The sequence below is a fragment of the Odocoileus virginianus genome, chromosome 3 (assembly GCF_023699985.2).
Source record: "Odocoileus virginianus isolate 20LAN1187 ecotype Illinois chromosome 3, Ovbor_1.2, whole genome shotgun sequence".
Classification (NCBI taxonomy): Eukaryota; Metazoa; Chordata; class Mammalia; order Artiodactyla; family Cervidae; genus Odocoileus; species Odocoileus virginianus.
In genome coordinates, this window is record NC_069676.1 from 3,557,992 (window position 1) to 3,580,959 (window position 22,968).

A 22,968-nucleotide genomic window follows, 5' to 3' on the forward strand; every position below is an offset into this window, starting at 1 on the left:
CTGGTTTTTATTTCACTCCTGCTCTGCCCTCTCAAGAGGGTCCTGACCCTGGGAAGCCCGTTGCCAGCCCCACCTCATCCCTCATCAAGGCCTCTGGTTGCCCCAAGGTTGGTCTCCAGACCCCTAGACTACTCAGAACCTCTCCAATTTTTCAAGAAACCCATGAAACACCCCTTTTGTGCTACCACAACACACGGCCCTTTCGCAAGGAGACCCCAGACTCCCGGAGACGATGAACACAGGCATTTCTGAACCTCTGGGTCAGCGCTGGGGTGGGAAGAAGGATGGGGGTGTCAGAACACCAGATGGAAGGGGGATAATGAAGGCTTTTGGAGGAGGAGGGGGTATTAGAGATGGAGTTTGAAACACTTCTACTCCTGAGGAGGCACTACCGCTGTCCCCATTTTTCACATGAGCAAACAGGCTCGGAGGAGTGAAGTGACTGGCCTGAGGCCACACAGCGAGCGGGAGTCAGAACTGGTGGGAACCCAGGAAGCCTGAAGCCCTACCCACCGAACCACACTGCCCTTACCACGGAGGATCCGTCAAAGGCTTCCTCTGCTGACATTCTGGGAGAGGATATGGAGAAGGGAGACTTGGGGGGAGCAGCTTCTATACCCCTTACCTTCCCACCCAAGTCCACCTTACCCATCTACCAGGCCCTCTTCCCAGATTCCATTCTCCCCTGAAATCTCCCTTTCAACCCCCAGTCTCTTACTCCAGCTCCTAAGAGGGTCCCCTCATCAGAAAAGACTGAGGTCAGGGTTCCTGATTGCCCCAGGGGAGGATGTGGGTCCACACAGGCTAACACAGCCAGTGATGGGCACATGTATAGGACAGGAACAGGGGTAAAGGCAAGAAGGAGCCATTATAGGAAACAGTGTGAATGATGGGAGAGTGTCTGGACCGGATTGGGAAGGGGGTTTGGGAACGAGAGAGGTGGAAGGGGGCCACATGGCAGGGGCGAGAGCACAGAAGGGAGCCCCAGTGGTGGGAGGGGCGGGGGTGTGCCCCGCGGTGGGCAGCCCCCGGCTCCGCTCTGCCTGCCCCCAGGGCTGCTCCAGCTGCCGCCCTCACGTAACCAGAGCCTGCCTGTTGCATCAGAGGCAAGCGGGCGGTCTCAGGTAAACAGAGCGGCCCTCGAGGGGCCCAGGGCTCCCTAGCCACCTCCACACACTGCAGGACTCATTCTGTGCCTTGGAGCCTAGGCGGAAGCCCCCAGCCTGGCCTGGGTCACCCTGGGGTGTCCTTGGGACACCCGAACATCTGGTGTTGGGCACTGAAGGCCAACAAGGATAGGGTGGGAGAGGCAGGAAACCTGATCCCCACCAACCCTAGTTTTTGTTTTTTCAAAGAAAAATCTGTTTCCAGGCTAGGGGTGCAAACTACCCTTGTCACAGATAGGGGAACTGCTGTGTGGGGAGGACAAGCCTCCCAGGATCTCTGTTCCCTTCCTCAGTTTCCCTCACATGCTAATATCGCCACATTCCCTCCTGAGTCCAGAGGGCTGACCATCGTCTGTTGTGTTCTGAGAAGATGGACAGACAGCCATTGCAGCCTACTACTCTGCCCTTTCATCTGCCCCACTTGGGCCCCCTCCTGCTATCTCCAAGCCCTTTTTTAAAGGGCCTCCAGCCCGATCTACTTCCACTCACTGCTCGGGCTTCATCTTACCCCACCAAAGAATGTTCTGCACCCTTTCTCTGCCCCCTTGCAAGTCCTCTTGGAAAAACTCACCAATTCCAAACTCTTCCTCAGGCTTCAAGGCCCATTACAATTGCCCCCTCTTTGGGAGAAGCCCACCAGACTGGGGGCTTCTCCAGAATTGCCCAGTCCAAAGTCATAATCATCCTGCAAGCCTTTCCACCTTGATTCACTCCCTAACCCTGCTCTGATCCCCCTCTGGATTTGGGACCTGTCCTGGGTGGTGCGGGGGTCCCAGAGAAGAGGGGTCGAGTCCCGGAAGATGACCGTTTCAGGAGGAGGGCGCCCAGTTACCGAGGGCTCTGTTATTCTCCTGTCGAAATATGTGGGTCACACATGCTGCTGCCGAAGGCACGCAGCTGGGTGAGGCCACAAGCAATCCCAGAAGCCTCTTCTGCAGTCCCTGCATCTGGGTGAGGGCAAGGGTCAGGGTTGGCAGCCAGAAGGTCTCTATGTCTGGGGCCTCAGGGTCCCGATCGGAGTTACATTTCACTTAGGCTGGAGTAAGTCCAGGGTAGGAGATAGCAGGGGTTACAGACAGGGTCCAAATTACGGTCAGGCTCAATAGTAAGGTCAGGGTCGCCCACTGACAGCGGGGGATGCCTGCCAAGTCTGATCCAGCCCTCTTCCGTGGACCTCTGCCTCATTATACTATTTCCCCACCTCACAGTCTTCCAGTGTCTGATTCCCGCTCCCGGAACTCCCGGGACCCGGCCACGCCCAAGTGCCCGCTCAACGTGGCCCGTAGGGCACGCCCTCTATGCAAATTTGCGTCGCGCCCAATCAGCTCCCGGGGGCGGGGCCGCCCGCTCTGAAGGCACCTGTGGCAGCCCGGCTCTCGGCCCGAGTTCTGAGCCGCTGCCGTCCGGTCAGTGCGGGAGGGTCCAGGTGGAGCAGGTGCGTCTCGCGTCGGGCCGAGGTCTGTACAGCGTCCTGTGAATGGCATCTTTGATCTGGGAGGAGTCTGAGGGTCCGAGGGTGCTGCTGTGCGCGGGAGAGCTGTCTGTAAGAGGTTTGCAGCCCTAGGATTGTGAGTTTGAAGAGGTTATGCGTCCAGGGTTTGTGTGTCCGAAGGGTATATGTCCAAGGGGTGTGAATCTGAGGGGTGTGTTCGAGGGTTCTGTTCCTGAGAGGTCTGTGTGTCCAAAAGGGTGAGTGTCCCAAGGTTTGCATGTCCAGGAGTTACGTCTGAGGGAGTGTGTGTCATTTGCTGAGGGGTTGTGTGTCCAAAAGGCCTGTGGCTGAAGGTTTTGATGTCCGCTGGGGAGTCGTGTGTCTAAAGTCGTGGTGCCATGAGACTCTGGTCTGTGTCTGTGAGCTCCAGCGGTTCCTTTTCCTGGGGCACACCCCTTTGTGCATCCTGGAGGCCCCCGTGCACAACCACAGTCCCCTGCCTTCCTGCGTGAGTGTGCCCTTGTGTGTCACGGCCCCGCACCTTCGTGTGGCATGGCATCCACGTGTGCCTGTGACGGCCATGACCCTCACCCACCCTGTGGGGTTTCCACCTCATGCCGTGAACGAGGGGCCTCAGCTGGGCCCACGGGGTGCCTCTGTGGCTGCGGGCAGGACGGTGGGCATGGAGCTCTGAGCTGGGGACCACAAGTGCCTGGGCCACTTCCTCCCCATGCCTCAGTGTCTCATCGGAGGAACAGTAGTCCCAGCCCCCCGAGGTTGTCAGCACATGACAAACTGGTGGCCGAGTTACTCGTGGGGACCAAGTCATGGTCCCCACCCTCTGTGTCTCTCAGGGTCCTGGGCAATGGACGTCACCAGCCGGAGTCCCAGGCTATTCCCTGTCCCCAAGCTGCAGACCTGAGAGGTCAGGCACAGATGAGGCCTTTTGCCTGACCTGGCTGAGAACCCTCACAGGGGAAGGTCAGCACCTCTGGACCTCTGGCATCTGGGGTTGAGCACTTGCAGGCTCTTGGGGTAAAGGAAATGGGGTTCAAAAAAGTATTTAGACTCAGAAGGACAAGTGTGTGGTGTTTGATTCCAAAAGTCAACGGAGCTTTGGGAGAAAACCTTGCTCCCTCCTGTCCCCATACCTGCCTTCCATCACCTATGTCCAGAAGTGAATCTTGGCTTCCAGGGAATGGAATTTGGGGACATTGAGGGTCCTGGGGTCTCGCCTGTGTGAGCTGGAAACTCACTATCTAGTCTGAAATTGCCACTTTGCAGGAGGGAAGACTGAGGCCAGGTGGAAACATGCAGGCCCCTCAGAGAAAGGATGGGCTCCAGGCTGCCCCTCAGACCCTAGGAGAACAAAAGCCAGAAGTGAACGGCTGGCCCCAGCATCCTCTTGCCCCTTTCTGTGTGACCTCAGACAGGTCACTGCCCTTTTCTGAGCTCTCTGGATGCCCTTGTGACCTAAGCAATCTGAGCTTGATCTTACTTCCCATCTCCAAGTAATGATTGATTTCATTAAATCATTACCCAACCAGGCAGACATCTGGAAAATGCAAATTAGAGGAGAGAGGGAATTAAGGTCATTTGTCACCCCAACTCAGATGCAATGAGTGTAGACATGTTGGGGATTTGACCTTCCGGAAGGTTTGAGGCACATAGGCACTTGCAGACAGATGTCATTTTTTGGAGAGGATTTATCACACGCCTGGGATCCCATTTGGGGTAGGAGAGGTCACCCCCGCCCAGGCTCATGAATCCCAGTCAGGTGTACACAAGGACTGGATCCCATTTCTCAGCACCCCCAAAGAGGTCCCCTGTGCCTGCAACCTGGGGGCCTTGTGAGGCTGCCCGTTGGCCCCCGGCAGCCCAGAAATGAGTGTCTCAGACCCCACTAGTACCCAGGCCCACTTCTCGGACAGGGTCGGGGGGCTGAGGGGGGCTGGGTTTGGGGTGCAGCTCGACAGCCATGGGATACAAACCCACACTTGAATGAGAATCTGGGGTCCCACTGTGTGGCCCTGGGAAGGAGCCTACTTCCTACTGTGTGGAACAGGGCAGCCGCCTCCGCTTCACTAGGCTATCTGAGTCAGGCTGGTCCTGTGTGTAAATGAGGTGGGGTGTGGGCCCCGGGCAGATAGCAGGCACCCAGAAACAGGAGGTGCCATCCGAACGATGACCGAGTGGAGTGCCTGTGGGCCCCATCCCGGCCCACCTCACCCCACCCTCCACCAGGCACCAGGCAGGCCTCAGGCCTGTCCGCTTCCCTGTCTGCCCCCCTCCAGGTTCGTGTTCACTAGAGGTTGAGCTGGGGGTCTGGTTGAGCTGGGGTCTTCGGAAGGGAACAGTGCAGGCCAGCTGTCACAACGAGTCACTACTGTGACACCGGCCTGCCTTTGTCCCGTTTCCACAACCAGAGCCTCATCTCCTGCTGGATGCTGTCCTGCACCTAAAGGACTCCTCCTCATAGCAGCCACGGGGTCTGCGGAAAATCTGCGATCGTACCGCAGCCCCCGGCGCCCGTCACCCCGACTCATAGACCCTCCATGACTCAGTTGCTCTGTAGCCCACTCTCTCGCCCTGATTCCCGAGTCCCCTGTGGCCTCCCTGCTTCTGGTTGCCCGTTGCTCACCCATTCTCCGCAATACCAACCTCCGCCATACCCGGAACCCACCTAGCACATTCCCACCTCCGGGCCTTTGCACCCACCCTTCTCCCCATCCTTTCATGGCGGGTGTACTCTCCTCCCTGTGTTTCCCTTCCCAGAAAGCCTCTTCTGGCCCCTCTGTTCAAAGCAGCTTTCTCCCCCTTTCTCCCCCACCGCCTCCCCCTGTAGAATTCCGTCGTTAGAGTCTTCTGTCCCTGACACTGTGACGTGTCTGTCCTCTCCCTCACCAGACTGGGAAGTGCAGAAGGTCAGGCTGGGTCTGTCTCCTCCCTGCCCTTGTATCCCCGACACCTTGGTGAGCCATAGTTATTTCTGGGGGAAGAAAGTGGGGACCAGGGATGCCCCAGGGGCCCCAGGTTGGGTCCCCCCCGGCTGCATCTCTGCTCTGCTGGGCTGTGGACTGAGTCCCTTCCGCCCAGCTCTGACAGATGTGTTAATTTCCCAAGCAGGGAGGCCCAGGCCTCTGGGGATGAATTTCTGGGGCCCTATGGGGACATCTTTCTCTGGAACAAAGAGAGAGAAACCTTGGGCCGTTCCTGTAGCTGCCACTGCAGCTTAGGGGACATCGTTGGCGGCCTTGGGCTGGGCAAGGGCCCTGACTTGTGTGAGATGGCGGGGTTGGGTGTTGAATGTACGGTCTCTCCCAGCCCCAGAGGTACAGGTCTGAAGCCCCACGGGAGGCGAATGGGGCAATGAGTCTATTTTGCAGTGGCTGTGACAGAGAAACCGGCCTTCCTGGCAAGACCTGCAGTGGACAGGGCAGCCAGGCCCTCATGACCTCAGGACGTAATTTCCTCCCCGGGTGGGCACAGGAACCTGGGGCTGAGAGGGGCGTGAGCAGCACCCAGCGGGCCGTCGTGCTGGGGGCTTTTTCCCGTGAGGATGCTGGGGGCCTTGAGCCTGCTCTGTGAGCCATGGGGTGTTTGAGAGGAAACGGAGCCAATTGCCGATGCTTCTGCTTGTTAAGCAGCTGTTGGTTGGCTCGTTCAAGGAAGGGTGATTGCAGACCTACTCTCTGCTGGGCATTGGGAAGTCTCCACCTCTGCCCTCATGGAATGGACCTCAGAGAGACTCAGACCATAGAGTCTGCCTGCAGTGCAGGAGACCCGGGCTCGATTGCTGCGTCGGGAAGACCCCCTGGAGAAGGGAATGGCTATCCACTCCAGTGTTCTTGCCTGGAGAGTCCCATGGACAGAGGAGCCTGGCGGGCTCAACAGGGTCCATAGGGTCACAAAGAGGCGGACACGACTGAGTGACTAACACACACCACGCGATCATCAGAGAAACTAACAAAGAAGCACCAAAAATACCTGGTATGACTTAGCTACACAGAGAAAGAGAAATCTGCTCTGGCGAAGTTAGCGCTCCTAGAGAGATTTCTGCCCAGCCTTGAAGGACATGTAGCAGCTTCTCAAATCTGGGTGAGTCTGAGAAGGGCGTTCAGGACAGAGGGCACAGCGGGCAAAGCCCTGGCAATGGAGAGGAGGCAGGTCTGTCTGGGGCTGGTGTCTCAGGTGCCAGGAATGGGGCAGAAGGTGAGCGAGTCTGTTGTTAGATGAGGCCTTTCTAAAGTGGAGGCACAGGTGAGTGGGCGCCAGGGCCCGCTGCATAGATGGGGAAACAGGCTTGGAGCATGTCAAGCACTGACTGTTCAGTGGAGCCAGGGTAGGAACCCTGGTCTGGCCAAGCCCCCAGCCACAGCCAGGCCCACAGACCCCTCAGCACACAGCCTCGCTGGGCCCTCCCGTAAGCAGGCCTGCAGAGGGGTCTGTGAAGGGGGGTTTGAGGATTCCCACCTGAGCCTCAGTTTCCCCATGATTGTCAGAGGGACCGATAGACAAAGGGACCTCCCCCCACAAAGGGCCTTCTCCACCTGAAACCTTCTGGGTTTCTGGGATTCAGAGCCAGCACGTGGCTAACGCATCCCACCCTCAACCCCTCCCGCCCCCAGTCCCCAGAACTACCCGAAGATGCCCACAGCCCCCTGCCACCTGCATCTATGTAGCCTGTGGTCCCCACGCTGTGTCCATACATATGATCCCTGAGGCCCTCCGGCCCCCTCACCCCACCCGCAGAACCCCCACCCCCTAACCTGCATCTCTCCCCTGGGGAGTGCTCCCACCCTGCCTCAGGAAGCCAGAGGGTGGGCGCTATCCCTGCAGAGACAGAGGCCCGATCTGTGTCCGGGTGCCAGCATGGATCTGGGGAGTCTCCCTGTGTTTGGGGGAGCTCTATGTGTGTCTGGAAAGGTTACATCTTGGGGTCACGGTGTGTTTGGGGCTGTCTGCACATGATGAGGGTTTGTGTGCATTTGGGGGATCGGCATGTGGTGGGGACCCCGTGTGCGTGGGAGAGGTCTCTGTGTACCTGGGCATCCGTGTCTGGTCTGCGGGATACGTGTGCCATGTGGGTTTGAGGGGGGTCTGCAAGAACTGTGGACTGCACGTGTTTCGGGGAGGCTCCCTATAAGGGGCGTCTCCCAAAGCCGCGTCTGTGGGTGTGAGGAAGGGCTGTCCGCCTGAGCCGCCTGCCCCCAGCACCCTTCCTGGGCCTGCCTGGTGCCCTCAGTCCGCCCTGGGCACCCCCGGGCTGAGCGGAGAAGCCCCTAGGGAGTTCGGCTCCAGCATCTCAACCGCACCTGTGCAGAGAGCTCCCCCAACTCAGGGAGGTGTCCCCGGATCTCCCCATCTTCTGGGGTAGGAAGCTGAGGCCCGGAGAGGCTTGGCCACACAGGAGTCACTGCCAGAGCCCGCCTTCTCCCGAGGGCAGGAGAGGGGCCGCTGTGGGCTAGCCAGCCCCTAGGTCACCCACAGTGCCCCCCCACCTGGGCCTCCATCTCCGCAGGCTCCCCGGGGAGGAGACGGCCCAGGGCCCCGGCTGGGGTGGGGGAGGGTCTCCAGCAGCTGGGGTCAGAGCCGCCGGAGCCCTCAAGAGAGGGGAGGGGGGGTCCCGACTTTCCAAGGGGCTCTTCCTGTCGCCCGTAACGAGGTGCTTGGGGAACAGGTGATGAAACCACCGCCAGGGTTGCGTGAGGCCGGGCTGCTGGGCTGATTTGCTGCAGGGCCCAGGCACAGCGACCCCTCCCCGCTTCGCCGCGTCCCCTGAGCCCTCACCTCCCCCCGCCACCCACCTGCCTCTCACTTCTCCTTTCCTCCCCTCCTTCCCGGCCTGGGTACCCCGCCACACTGTGGCCTCTGGGCTCGAGGGTTGGGCAGCCTGACTGCTGCTGGCCCCTCCATTAGAGCCCGCTGAGAGCCAAGAAGGGGAACGCGACAGCTCCTGGTGTTTTATCTCAGACCCTCGCTGCAGAGCCTTTGAGATCAGGATGCCATGACCCGCTTTATGGAGAGGGGGCAGGTAGGGGCCTGATGTCGCCCAGCCTGCCACAGGAAGGGTCCCCGTGGCCTCGCAAGATCGCACGCTGACTCAGCACCCCAGCTCCAAAGCCCCTCTGCCTTCTGGCTTCTGGGAGTCCAGAGACAAGGTCAAAAGACCCCTCCTCTGCCCCCTCCTCCTCAGCTGGTGGCGGATGGATTCTCACTCCCACTTATAGATGAGAAAGCTGAGTCCTTCCACATGAAGAGGCCCACAGTGAAGGGTGAGGGGAGGGTGGGATTCCCTCCAGACCTCCACCTCCATCACCAGGGCACTGAGAGGCCTCTTAGAGGGAGGTGACAGTCACGGCCTGGAGGACTTCAGGGGTGCTTGTTGATGGACTTAGTGACCACAGCTGTCACAGTAGAGACTTAGTCATGCTCCAGGTGCTTATGAAATCTTCCTGTGTACCCCCAGTTTGGGGCTTCCCCGGTGGCTCAGCGGTAAAGAACCCACCTGCAATTCAGGAGAGTTGGTTTTGATCCCTGGGTTGGGAAGATCCCCTGGAGAAGGGAATGGCAACCCACTCCAGTATTCTTGCCTGGTGAATTCCATGGACAGAGGAGCCTGGCGGGGTATATAGTCCATGGGGTCGCAAAGAGTTGAACATGACTTAACATGCATGTATGCACCACACGCACCCTCAGTTTCCCCCACAAATAATGCTCAGGCCTGAGGCCCCAGGCTCCCTCCAACCCCAGGCTTATGCCACCATCATATCCTGTCCCCTCCGTTGCCAACAGCCAATCCTCTCTGCCTTCCTGCAGCCCCGGCCTCAGTTCAGGCCCCACATCTCCTGCCTGGACGTCTGCCCCAGCTTCTCCCTGTCATCTCACTCCTACCCAGGCAGATGCTGTCCTCGCAGCAACCTGAGTTGGGGCGGGGGTGGGGTACTTTTTTAAAAATCCTTTTGGTTAAGTCACATAGAGGGAAATGCAGAAATCATTGGAGTAGGGCTGAAAAACTTCCACCAACTGAATGCAGCTGGTCCAGGGAACAGAACACTCCAGCCCCTGACTTGCACTATCCTGTCACAGCACCTGCTTAGCGTGGCCACTGTGCTCATATCCATCACTGGAGGTGAGTTTTGCCTGTTCTGGAACTTCGTATCAATGGAATCACATGGCTTGTCCCCTCTGCAGAGCCCAATATTGTTGAATCAGCCCATGATCTGGGAGGTTCACCTGTGCGATTGTGTGGAGCTGAGACGCATCCTTTTTCTGTGCTGTATAGTAGCCCACCATAGAATTTAGCAGAAAGTAGTTGTCAGTTCTCCCACTGAGGGCATTTGAATCATTTCCAGTTTGGGGCTATGATGAATGAAGTTGCTGAGAATGTTCTTGTTTGTGTGATTTCTTACATGGGCCCATTTGTCTTCTGTAAATACAAGGGGATCACTGGGTTGGAGGGTAGCTGCTTGTTCAGCTTTAGTAGATGCCAGACAGTTTTTCAGAGTGGCTCTTCTTTCCCCTCCCACCAGCAATGCATGAAAATACGGGGGGATTTTAAACTGTCACAATCATATCTAGGTACTCCTTTGCCCCCCAATTCTCTATAGCTCCCTAATGCCCTCAGAGTGGGCCTTCACCATGGCCCACAAGGACCTACGTGATCCAAACCCCACTCCCACCACCACCATCCCCCTCCCCTCTCTCCCTTGTTCACGTTGTCCAGCCATTCAGACTTCTTTGCTGTTTCCAAAATGTCAAGCTCATGAGCACTCTGAGCTTTTGTCCTTGCAGTTCCCCCTGCCTGGGACACCCTTCCACCAGATCTTCTCTGTGACTCTTCCCTTTGTTGCCTGTGCCTTTCCTGTGCCTCTGGTCTCAGGTCAAACGTCACCTCTTCAGCGAGGTCTTCCTTGAATCCCTGGCTACTAACATTGCCCCTTCTGTGGTCAATACGTCTCTCTTTTTAGACTTAGGTTCTGACCTATAAGAGTTGCATTAAAATGACTTGGAGTGCCCCTGTTTTTAAAGGTCTGAGTTAGTTTAAATTTCACTTTCCTGTCCTCTAAGCTTTGATAAAACAGCTATAAAACTGTAGGGGCCTGTTATCCTTTTAATGGTAGGTCTCAAGACACTTTTTTAATCTTCCATGGTCATTGGTCTACTTGAGCTTTCTATTTCTTTTGAGGTCAGTTTATCACAATGGTTGGCACTTGATAAATGGGGTACAAAGTTAGGGATAGGGAGGTACTGGACTCTTGACTTCAAATGCCCACTCCCCTGCCCATGTGCTCAGGCCCCCATCCAGCCCTCCCACTGAGGCCCAGCTGCATGCTTCCTCCGTTGAAGTGCCCTCTTGGATTTCTTCTGGCTCTTCTTCCCTTTCCTGGGTTGATGGGTTCACCTCTGCCACTCTGCTGGGCAGATGCAACAAGCCCTAGGCTTTCTAGCTGGACCTTGGTGGGGGGGGGGCGGGGGGCTTGTGCCCAGAAGAGGCCTTCCCCAACCTCAGCCTCTCCTAACCTCAGCCTCCTGCCTCGTGCCCTGCACATTCAGCTCGCACCACCACCTCCCCCCAGCAGTTCCGATCACCATCACGCCAACATCTGGAGAACTGGCCGCCAGGTCTGTCTGCGGCTCAGGGTGGGGATTTGCATGTGAGTACAAATATATATGCACACCCTGGGCCTCCCGCCTCTGCATTCCTTGGCAGGCCCTTCACACCTGGGCCTGAGGCAGGTCAACGCTGAGCGGTTGGATTTGCATGCGCGTGTATTTCTGGGTAGGGAGTCAGCTGGGGGAGTCTGAGAGGAAGTTGTTGAGGGAAGCTGAGGGGAGTTCAGACGTGTCCCTCTTGACCCACTCCATATCTTCCCAGTCACCCCTGTGTCTGGTCCTAAGGGTCTTCCAGGCTAGGGGAGAAGGAGAGTGGAGGATATACGACCCCCCATCCGACAGCCCAGTGCCAGGACTCGAGGGGAAGGATGGAGGCGGAGGGAGACCAGAGTGAGAGGCCAGGGAGGGCTTCCTGAAGGAATGGGTTTCTTGAGCTGGGTTTTGAAGTGTGAATAGGAGTTGGCCAGGTGCAGAACAGGCAAGAAGGGGATTTCAAACAGACGTTTTGTTGAAGGTGGAGAAGAGTGGGCAGGGCCTTGAATGCCGGATTGAGGACCGGAACTTCCTTCCTCCTGAGGGCAGTGGGGGGCCGTGAGGAGTGTGTCATGAAGAAGGGGCATGATCAGAGCTATGTGCTGGGTAGACCCCTCCAGGACCAGAGCAGGGGGTGACTTGGTTCCTAGGTGAAGACTGGGGGTTCCAAAGTCACCAAGGGTCAGAAGACTCAAAGCCCTGCATGAGTCCATCTGCACCTGTCAGGCCTGCCTCCGGAGATGGCAGAGGACCTGGTGGCCTCTCGAGGAGCCGAAGAGCCCAGAGCACAGTGACTTACAGTGCAAGACTCGGGCCCAGCGCAGAGGGGGCCCAGCCCCGGGCTCGGCCCAGACGGACACAGCTCTGGCCTCCCTGCAGCGTCCTGTCCTCTTTACCTCTGCCTCCACGAGTCCTGCTCCCCATGACAGCTATGACCAAGGTTTTGTTTTTTTTTTTTTCTGAGTGCACCAGGTTGTTGTTGTTGTTTTTTTTTTATTTGGGGCTATATCAGGTTTTAGCTGCAACACCCTGGATCTCAGTTGAGGCATATGGGATCTAGTTTCCTGACCAGGGATCAGACCTGGTCCCCTGAATTAGGAATGCAGAGTCTTAACCACTGGGCTGCCAGGGAAGTCCCCATGTTCAAGTTTTTAAAGTCCTGTCCCTTCTTGATGAAGCCCCATCCGCATGGCTCTCCATTGCTCTTAGACCGAAACCCAGAGGCCTCGCTGCAGCTCAGCGGACCCGGGGTGGTCCTGCCTCTGCACTTCTCCCTCACTGCAGCCTTGTTGATGGGTCTTCTTCTTCCTCAGGGACTTTGCACCTGCCATTCCCTCTGCCTGAAACTCACTTCCTGTCTCAGCTCTTGAGTCTCAGTTCAGAGTCCGCCTCCTGACCGTCTGGCTCTCGGGGGCACCCCCATTATGTGAACCCTGCCCCGGCCAGGAGGTCCTTGTCTAAAATGGGGGCAGATGGAGAAGGGGCCAAAGTTGGATCTTCCAGACCCCGAGACTCATGTCCAAGGCCCACATTCCCATGGGATTCCAGGCGTGGGGGGCATTTCCGGAATCATCTTGGCACCAAGGCCTCCGGGCCAGTGCCCTCCTCCTGTCCCCAGGGACCCGTCAGGGCGGGGATAATGCATCCCAGCCGTGGGAACTAGCCTGATTCCGGACAGGGATTAAAATTAGCCCCAAAGGTTAAATTTAGCAAGTCAGGCTGGAGCTGGGGGGCCATGGTGGCTCATTTTGGCCTGGACTCCGCATAGTCGTAACTACTCAGAGACCCAGACCAGGGAAGGTGGAGGGTGTGCCTGGGGTGACCTAGTGGGCTGCATGTGACAGGCTGGGGTGACTCACATTTCCAGCTCTGGATCTTTGGGAAGATGGGGAGCACCCCCAGGCCCCTCGGGCTGGGGTGTGTTTCTCCCAGAGACAGACCTGCATTTCCCTACACTTCCCAAGACCTCATTCTCAGGCTTTGTGTGAGGTACTCTGCGTTTCATACCCACCCCATTCACAGAACCGCAAACTGAGGCCCAGGGAGAGGCCGCCCTTACTGACGACCTCTCTTCTGGTCTGAGGCTGGCTGGGACCTGAGCACGGGCCCACCTCATCCTGGGGAAGGCCTGTGGCGTGGCCTCAGTCACCTATGACACTGCGGGGGTGGAGTGTGGTCATGGGGTTGGCGGAGGGGTCTCAGGAGCCCTGGGGTGGGGGCTGCAGGACAGGCGATATGATTCCTTGATCCCAGGAGCCTTGCCTGGGTGCTGCTGGGGAAGGCTGGGGCCAGGTCTTGGTTACTTGTTGCCCTCCCTGAGCTGCCCATGCTCACCTTGGGGCCCCCACCAGGGAGATCCCAGATCCCCATGAGGAGGGGTCCAGGCTTTCTCTCTAGTTTGCATGAGCCCACCCCTCCTCCCAGTCTGAAGTTTCCAAGTGTGAGTCTTCCCAGGGGATTCCCCCTCCCCCCACTGGAGAGTAGGTCAGGGATGGGGTTTCTCTCAGGCTCCCCCCGTTTTTATTTCTGCTTTTTGGCTGTGCCATGCAGCATGTGGGATCTTAGTTCCCCGACCAGGGATCCAATCCAAGCACCCTGAGGTGGAAGCACAGAGTCTTAACCACTGAACCTCCGGGGAAGTGCTCCCCACCCCCCAACCAATACACATTTTTAAAAATAGAAATCTTTAATCACTGAGGGAAAAAAGTTAGATAATTCAAAAGATAAAAATGAAAAAAGAAAGGATGAAAAGGCCACACATTGTATGATTCCACTTATAAGAAATGTCCAGAACAGGCCAAATCCATAGATTAGTGGTTGCAGGGGCTGAGGAAGGGGGAATGGGGAGTGGCTGCTATGGGGCTGGGTCTTCTCTTTGTTTTGCTTTCCGGGTTTTTGGTTTGTTTGGTTTTGGTTTTTTGGTCTTGCCAAACTGCATATGGGATCTTATTTCCCTGGCCAGGGATTGAACCCAACCCCCTGCAGTGGAAGCACGGAGTCTTAACTACTGGACTGCCAGGAAAGCCCCTGGGGTCTCCTTTGCAGAGGATGTAAAGTTTCTGGAACTAGGTAGAGATGATGCTTGCACAACATCATGAATGCTCTAAACGTCACTGAATTGCACATGTTAAAATGGCAAATTTTATGTTAAGTGAGTTGCACCTCAATTTTTAAAAACCCATAAATTTCCACCCAGCACGGACTCCCAGCTTGAGTATTTCCTTCTAGTCTTTTCCACTCGCAATGCAATTTTTAAACATGTGTTTTATATATATTTTAATGTATGTTTTCTGGTAACCACAGCCCTCAACTTTGCTCATGGAAGGGCCGCCGTGGGTGGATTGAACGAGTTGAAAAGTGTCTGCCGTGTGGGTCAGGCTTACTCCTGGATCGCTGAGCCCCGCTGGGTGCCCTCGTCGGCTGGCCTGCTGTGGACTGCAGGCCGCCGGCGCCCCTGACAGCGGTGCACCCGCGGCACCTGCTGTCCGCAGGGCAGGCCCGAGTCCCTGTGTGGCTTAGCTCATTTTACGCCCCAGCAGCGCTGGGCAGGGCGGTGTGCTGGTATCTCCACACACAGACGGGGTCAGGCTCCCCTGAGGTCCCACAGTTATCAGCGTGTTTTGCTTTAGAGCCTCAGTTGGGGGCACCTGTACCTCTCAATCTTTCCCCCTTGGTCAATCTTTTCCTTATAAGGCATTGGTCTGAAAGTGTTCAGTGAGCATTTGATGCATCCTGGGCTGGTTGAGGGTGTGAGATGTGGGGGTGACCCAGCCCACCTCATTCTCCCCCACTGTCTCCTGGCAGGGGTAGCAGGAAGATAGAGGGTATGCTGGGGTGCCTGTCCCCACTTTCCATCCACCCACTCTGTTCTCTTTCCCTCCCCCACCCCAACCTCCAGAAAAAGGACACTCCACCCAGCCTGGGACATGGGGAGGAAAAAAATTCAGATCTCACGTATTCTGGACCAAAGGAATCGGCAGGTGAGTTCACTGGGTGGAATGGTGGCTGGGGGAAAGGCTTTCCTGGCAGAAGAAACACAGCCTGGGCAGAGGCTTGGCCATTTGGGGGAACTGCAAGGGAATAAGCAGACTCGATGTAGTGTCAGGAGTTTGAGATGTAGCATTTACTCTTTCTCATGATGGTGTATTCATTGATTCTCTGTGATGACTGGAGCCCCAGTCACAGGGGAGATGGAACTCAACACAAACACATCCAACTCAAAGTGCTGGGCCAGAGACAGGTGCAGAGCTGGGGAAGCTCAGAGAGGGAGTGTGGGATCTGCCTGGAGACCAAGGGAGACCTCCCAAAGGAGAGGACATGGGGCCAGGTTTTGAAGCATCAGTAGGAGCTTGCCAGGCTGAGAAGTGAAGGGTGGTACAACTGGAAAGAGCACACACAAAGGCATGAAATCATGAAGCATGCTCATGCAGAGACAGGCCTCTCGGCCTCCCCTCTCACCATCCTGCATTTCTGTCTTCTCCCGCCCTGCCTTTGCATACTGAGTCCAGGTAACATTTACCAAGCGGAAGTTCGGGCTGATGAAGAAGGCCTATGAGCTGAGCGTGCTCTGTGACTGTGAGATCGCCCTCATCATCTTCAACAGCTCCAATCGCCTCTTCCAGTATGCCAGCACAGACATGGACCGGGTGCTTCTGAAGTACACTGAGTATAGCGAGCCGCACGAGAGCCGCACCAACACCGACATCCTCGAGGTACCCGGGGCCTCCTCCCTGGCCGCGCGGGCCCGGCGCTCTGCGCACTCAGAGCCTAGGGACTCTTGGTTTGCACCAAAGATGAGCATTGCAGTTTGGCTTTGCTGGATCCCCTGGAGAGGAAATGGCAACCCACTCCAGTATTCTTGCCTGGAAGACTTCCTGTATAAAAGAGCCTGGCAGGCTAGAGCCCATAGCATCGCAAAGAACCAAACACCACTGAGCGACTGAGCTCGCATGCACACATGCACGCAGTCAGAGCAGGTCTGGGGTGATGGAGAGGCCCTTCCAGGGGCAGCTGCCCAGCACCACCCAGGATGGGCAAGGTCACTATCACTTTATTTATTTTTTCCTTTTGGATTTTGGCTGTGCTGGGTCTTCACTGGGCCCTCACTGTGGCTCGTGGGCTTCTCTTCAGACGTCACAGGCGGGCTTCCCTCGTGGAGTGTGGGCTGGAGAGCGCACAGGCTCAGTAGTTGTGGCGCCAAGATCACTGTCACTTTGGATCTGGACATCTTTACCCGGAAAGGGAAGCTGAAGCCACTGGGTGGACAGAGCCCCGGGTTAGGACTGACGGTCTGGGGAGCCCCGAGGTGACAGACAGTGGGGAGAAGCTGGTAGAGGAGAGGTAGGGGTCTAGGGGTATGGAGATCACTGGTCCCAGGGGGGTGACAGCATAGGAGAGCCTGTAAAGGAGCCTGTAGATGCTCAACTAGCTGATGCTCATTAACCACCTACTGCATGCCAGGCTCTGAGGCTGCGCCTGGGCACAGAATGGAGAAACCAAATCATGCTCAGGAGGAGCATAAGGATAATGCCAGCAGGCCTGGGTGGATCTCCGCCCCGGCTGCGTGACCTGGGCCTCTCTGGCCCCAAGGCAGGACAGCCCTTCTCTCATGTACGGTGGGAGGTTACTAGATGACAACTCCCTGGGGTGTTTGGTTAACGGGATTTAGCTGGAGCAGCTGTGCCTGCACCCTACCTGCCCACAGAGCTAGGTGGGATGGGGGTGTCACCCTGCTGTCTCCCCTTCCCACAGACACTGAAGCGGAGGGGTGTGGGCCTTGACGGACCCGAGCTGGAGCCAGACGAGGGGCTTGAGGGGCCAGGAGAGAAGCTGCGTAGGCTGGCAGGTGACGGCGGTGACCCAGCCCTGCCCCGGCCCCGGCTCTATGTAAGTGACCCCCTGTCCCGCCTTGCATGGGGCCCTCCCCCTACTTCTGAGGCCCAAGTGGCTGGCGCTGAGACTGCAAGAAGGACTCAAGACCAGGATTCCTAGAGTCGGGGGGGGGCAGGGAAGGCTTCCTGGAGGAGTAGGGATTATAGTAGGGGCTTTGAAGGATGGAAAAGAGTTCAACAGGCAGCAGTTCCTTCTTCTTTTATTTCTTTGGTTTATCTGAACCTGGGAAGCCCCCTGGGGACCCATCCTTTGCTCAGTAAGAAGTTTCAGCTCTGGGCCTAGCTGCCAAGGAGTCACAGGCTCCCCAACCACGTGGTGTTAGGCCAGAGGGAGGAGGAATGAGGGCTTCCAGAAGAGGAAGCTGGCCCTTCGACTCACTGGGATTTTCTAGGTTGAATTGATGCCCTTATCTCCGTGTTCCCCAACCAATCCTGTCTCTCTGCCCGCAGCCCGCAGCCCCCACTATGCCCAGCCCGGATATAGTATATGGGGCGCTGCCCCCACCGGCCTGCGAACCCACTGGACTTGGGGAGGCCCTGCCTGCCCAGAGCCGCCCATCCCCTTTCCGGCCAGCAGCCCCCAAAGCTGGACCCCCAGGTGAGCACGGGGCACAGGCCCGGGGTGGGGGCAGTGGAGGTTCCGGGGGGCTGTGCTCGGCTGTGGGCGTCACTCTGGACCTCAGACTTCATCAGATGACGTGGCCGCCTGCCTCCTCTGGGGGTCCCCTGCTCCCCAGGCCTGGCGCACCCTCTCTTCTCGCCGAGCCATCTCGCCAGCAAGACACCACCCCCCCTGTACCTGGCAGCAGACGGGCGGAGGCCAGACCTGCCTGGCGGCCTGGCGGGGACCCGAGGGGGACTGAGCAGCTCGGTGAGTGAGGGGGAGCGGTGGAAGGGCTGCGGGGGCAGGGCGGCCTGGCTGTGGATCCCGGGCTCCCCTTTACCCTGTCTCCCCGCAGAGAGGCCTCTACGGTGGCCTGCAGAGTCCCTGCTCCGCCGCCGCCCCCGGACCCCCGCTCGGGAGCTTCCCCTTCCTCCCTGCAGGCCCCCCAGGTATGCACGTGCACTGGCTTTGTGTATGGGGGGGTGTTTCCACACTCCCCCGCCCACCGGAACTGAAAACTGGCGGGGAGGGCAGGTCAGGCTTGGGGAGGGGCTCCCTACGGTCAGGGCTTCAATCTCCTCTTCTTGCCCCCGCAGAATATGGCCTGGGGGATCCGCCTCCACCCCCAGGCTTGCTGCAGCCCCCCACCCTGGCCCCCTGGCAGCCCTCCAGGGCTGATGGGCCCCCGGCAACCCCCACGCAGCCTAGGTAAGTGCCCCAACTGTGTCCCCCCACCCCCGGCAGTCTCTCAAAGCCCCTAGACACTGCTGACCCCTGGTGGCCACTCTCGGTTCTGCACACAGCCCCTCCCGACGGGTCTGGTGGGACGGGCGGCTATTTTGGAGGCCCCAGGAGGGATCGCCACCCCCTCCTTTCCCAAGGTTCTCCTGCCCAGTCTTTGCCCAAGCCAGGTCACCTTTCTGGCTTCCTCGCTGAGTTCACGGCCCCGCTCCTCTCTCTCTCTCTCCCTGCAGTGGGGGCCGCAGCTTAGGCGAAGATGGGCCCCCGGCCCGCGGCGCCTCCTCACCCACCCCTCCAGTCAGCATCAAATCCGAGCGCCTCTCCCCGGCCCCCGGTCCCCCCAGCGACTTTCCAAAGACCTTCCCCTACCCTTTGCTCCTGGCCCGGCCCCTGGCAGAGCCCCTGCGACCTGGACCCCCTCTGCGCCGGCTCCCCACTGCCGACGGCTGGCCCCGGTAGTAGGCCCGGGAGTGGCCCCGGTTCTGACCCTCACGTCCGGCCAGGCGAGGGCACGTGGGGTCCCAACCTCCCTCCCTGCGTCCTTGGAGAAGACGCAGCAGTTACCACTGTCTCTGCGATGGGGGCGTGGAGTGGGGAGGCCGGGTTCGGGTCCACGGTTGGGGGTTCTTTCCCCTTTCCTGTGTGTGTGTGTCCATCAATAAAACACACGTGGTATCCGTGGGCAAAACTGTCGCTGCTCAGAGCCACGCCCCCGCCCGGCTCCTCCCATCTCTTCTCCAGCGGCCTCAGTCTTGCCTTGTCTAGGTTTGGGCACCTGCTCCGGAAGGAATCGGACGCTGAGAAGAGGCCTCCCGTGAGGCTTGGAAAGGGGTGTAGTAAGGGGAGAAGCCCTGTAGGGGCGCCAACGAGCAGGTGACCCCCTGGCAGTGGGTGCACAGCCCATTGGGGGCCCTAGGTGCCTGCCTAGAGTACGCATTTAGAGTGATTCCACTCCAGGCGCAGTGGGCTGGGCTATTTACCCTCCATCTCCTGGGAGTGTTGGGTCGAGGGCTCAGGCTAGGTCACAGTTCCTTGCAGCAAGGAGCAGTCGGGATCCGTGACTGAATGCCGGGTTATGGGCCCGCTGGAGTGGCCGCTACACAGTCCGTGTTTAAATAGGCGTAGCTCTGGATCTCTTGACTCAACAGTTTCGTTACAGCGGATGGAGGAGGGGCCAGGCATTTATCCACCCACTTTGGGATGTGGCCAAACTCCTTCCACTTTGGCCTGTCCTGTGTGAGGGCAGACTTGGGGGTTCAGGGGGAAGCCAGAGGGAGCTTCATCTGTTCCTCCCCTTCGGCTGCTCCCCAGGAGGTCTCAGTGGAATCTTTATAAGGTCAGACCTGACCCCTGACCTTCCGGAGCTCCTCAGCTGCCTCCACCTGCTCTGTCCCCTCTCCTGAGCTCTCTAGAATACTTGTTGTTCCACGCTAAGGCCATGCTGATCTGTCCTCTTGGGCCACCTCCTGCAACCCCCATCTGACTTCCTTTTTAGGCTGCTTCCTACCCTTCAAGGCTCAGCTCCATGTTCCCTCCTCCAAGAAATCCTCTGCATTGCCCCAAGCTGAGAAATGGCTCTGACAATTCTCAAAGGGTTTGCTTAGTAGAGATCACTGATTCAGACAAAAAAAAAATGTGAAAAACATACAGTGTTGGTATTAGCATTTGTAAGATTTGTGTGCCCCTATCCCATATTGTGGCTCAGATGGTAAAGAATCTGCTAGCAATGCAGGAGACTCGGATTCGATTCCTGGGTTAAGAAGATCCCCTGGAGAAGGGAATGGCTACCCACTCCAGTATTCTTGTCTGGAGAATTCCATGGACAGAGGATCCTGATGGGCTGCAGTCCACAGGGTCACAAAGAGTTGGACATGACTGAGCGACTAATATTTTCACGACTTTTCATCCCACCATCATTCTAGCAAGGTCCAAAGCTGATTGGTCTAGCTTGGCCGGGGACAAGTGAGTCAACTTGACCAATGATTACAAGACCCTTGTTCTGGGACTTCCTTGGTGGTCCAGTGGTTAGATCCCTGGTCAGGGAACTAGATCTCACATGCTGCAGCTAAGACTGGCACACACACACACACACACACACACACACACACACACACAAAGACCCTAACCCTGTCACCCCAGCATTCCACAGTGGACCTTTCTCAGTAAAATTCAGTCTTGCATTGCACCGCCAGCGCACACAGACCTGGATGTGCATACAGAGGCAACATGTGTGCGGGCTTCAAAACCTTTTAAGGGGTAGGAAGAGAGGGAAAAAGTATAAACTGACAGACTCTCCTTGTGAAATGAGAGCTCTTGCTTGAACAGCCACATGTATATCACCATTCATGTCCAGATCCAGCCTGGGATTTGTCCTCTGATCTTCCCAGTCCTCATCACCTTCATCCCCAGTGAAGTTGGGGCATTGGAGTACCAGTTTCCAGGGGAGAGACATGATAAGATCAAAGTCTGTGAAAGCCTCCATCCCTGGGGCTCCTGTGGGCAGGAGGGGAGGCGGGGTCGGGGAGCAAAAGAGGCAGGAGACCGAGGAGGAAGAGGAGGGCCACTCCAGGCTGTGTTTGGGGCACAGCCACCGGGGCCTGTGGATGGCCCGGATCTGGGGTGAAGGGCTTCACACTCAATTCATCCACGGAGTTCCCTCTCACACAGGGAAACCCGAAGAGAATGCAGGGGCTGTGGGGTGCACTCAAGGCCTCTGTGGCGTGTTTAAGTTCAGCTGGAGAGCTCTCTCACCCAACTCAGACTCAGGTCCTAAATCCACCTGCTTCCTTCTGTCCCCTCCTACCCGCAGAGAAGGGGTGTGCCGCTGTCTGCACCCCAGCCCATGACAGCGCCCTCTGGGGATCCGGCTGAGCACACAGCCCCTGCCACGCCCAGCAGCACCGTGGCCACGTGCACCACGGTCTCTATGCGAGTGCAAATTTCTCCATCTGGGGTACCCTTCTGGGGACCCCCTTCCTCAGGTCTCAAGGACCCTGGCCAGGCACATGAGGTGCATGAACTGCCAAACTAGAATCATCCCCTCCCCACCCTGGGGCGCCTCCCGGCCACAGTGTCGAAGTCACAGCTCCCCATACAACCAGACACTGGGCCAGGGACTTAGGAGGAAGAGAGGCCAAGGCAGCCAGTCCTCTGGGGGAAACTGAGGTATGGCCAGAGAGGGCCCCTTTTCAACATCTGGATCTTACCCACATGGTGGATAAGAAGGTGGGCCGGGCCCTGAAGTCAGCGCCCAGTGTGGAATTCAAAAAACGTGGGCTGCTCTCAAACGCTGGGGGCCTCCAGGCCCAATGGGTGTGGCTCTGTTCAAGCCTGGGAGGTTGCACTTTCACCATCTGCCTTTAGGTGGCGCCCAACAGTGCCCTTTGGATTCTGAAGTCCTCACGTAAAGTTTCAAAGTAAAGTGAAATAATAGTACATGGGGCTTCCCAGCTGGTGCTAGTGGTGAAGAACCCACCTGCCAGTGCAGGAGACGTAAGAGACACGGTTTCGATCTCTGGGGTGGGAAGATCCCCTGGAGGAGGGCGTGGCAGCCCACTCCAGTATTCCTGCCTGCAGAATCCCATGGATGGAGGAGCCTGGTGGGCCACAGTCCATGGGGTCACAAAGAGTTGAACAAGAACTGAGGTGACTTAGCACGCACAATAATACATAAAATCTATCTTGGCTTCCAGGGAGTCTGCCCCATATTCTTCGTCTGAGCCTGGGGAATGAAAAAGGGCTATGTCACATATCATGTGTGTGTGACTATACAAGTTCATTAAGGTGTACTTGTGGGCGTGCTGCCAGGTTCTGGAAACGCCCCTGGGCCCAATGCTCGCTCTGCCCCTGCTGGCTCTGTGACAGTGGAAGCAAGGAAGGTTGTATGGGAGTGTCCTACCACCAGTCTTTCTAGGAACACTATGGTGATGCTGGCAAGGGCCATTGTCATCATTAGAGGGGGTCCAAGTCGCCCAGGAGCTTGGTCACTGGTTGGAAGCACCGTGGGAAGTCTGACTTGGATAAAAACACAATCATGAAAGTCAGAGATATGAAAGATGCATTTCTGAGAGCACTATAAATAGAGACAGTGAAACAGTGTGGAATGAGAGCATGGACCTCAGTGTGGTCAGAAATTGTGGGATGTTAGACACAGGGACTATGTGAGGATTAGGGAAAATGGAATAGCCGGTGTAGGGCAGAGAACGTGGAATCACTCAGTGTAGAATGGACAATGAAGAACGTCCAGTGGAAAATGGGCAATGTGAACATCCAATGCAGAGTAGAGAAAGTAGAATAGAGGAACGTCCAGTGTAGAACAGACAACACAATACATGCAGTGTAGGACAGGAAATGAGGAACGCTTCCTGCTGCATAACTGAAATGTTGGCATTCCCCTGGTGGTCAGTGGCTAAGACTCCACACTCCTAGTGCAGGGGGCCTGGGTCTGATCTCTGGGCAGGGAACTAGACCCTGCAGGCTGCAACT

At 57.3% G+C, this 22,968-nt stretch overlaps 1 protein-coding gene across 3 annotated transcripts; it reads left to right on the top strand.

The window, feature by feature from the left end:
• Window positions 1-15: 15 nt before the first annotated feature.
• On the top strand, window positions 16-19,171 carry MEF2B (myocyte enhancer factor 2B). 3 transcript variants are annotated; one of them, XM_070461225.1, is made up of 11 exons: window positions 2,580-2,601; window positions 9,570-9,730; window positions 11,127-11,223; window positions 15,146-15,227; window positions 15,756-15,959; window positions 16,999-17,133; window positions 17,589-17,736; window positions 17,876-18,009; window positions 18,098-18,191; window positions 18,339-18,450; window positions 18,717-19,171. In XM_070461225.1, exons 4-11 carry the CDS (start codon window positions 15,174-15,176, stop codon window positions 18,940-18,942), a joined length of 1,107 nt encoding a protein of 368 aa, XP_070317326.1. In that variant the 5' UTR covers window positions 2,580-2,601; window positions 9,570-9,730; window positions 11,127-11,223; window positions 15,146-15,173; the 3' UTR covers window positions 18,943-19,171. The 3 variants fall into 3 exon arrangements, with proteins under 3 accessions (XP_070317334.1, XP_070317326.1, XP_070317331.1); XM_070461233.1 differs by lacking the exons at window positions 9,570-9,730; window positions 11,127-11,223 and having other exon boundaries at window positions 16-2,623; window positions 15,751-15,959; XM_070461230.1 differs by lacking the exons at window positions 2,580-2,601; window positions 9,570-9,730 and having other exon boundaries at window positions 9,737-11,223; window positions 15,751-15,959.
• Window positions 19,172-22,968: the final 3,797 nt, after the last annotated feature.

What these genes read in the sequence shown, in the direction of transcription:
- MEF2B (XM_070461230.1), top strand. Translation starts at nt 10,867, where the DNA reads ATGCCCACTCCCCTGCCCATGTGCTCAGGCCCCCATCCAGCCCTCCCA. An exon ending in GAGGGGGACTGAGCAGCTCG is followed by an intron (nt 18,010 to 18,097) that starts GTGAGTGAGGGG and finishes GTCTCCCCGCAG; the next exon opens with AGAGGCCTCTACGGTGGCCT. An exon ending in CCTCCCTGCAGGCCCCCCAG is followed by an intron (nt 18,192 to 18,338) that starts GTATGCACGTGC and finishes TTGCCCCCGCAG; the next exon opens with AATATGGCCTGGGGGATCCG.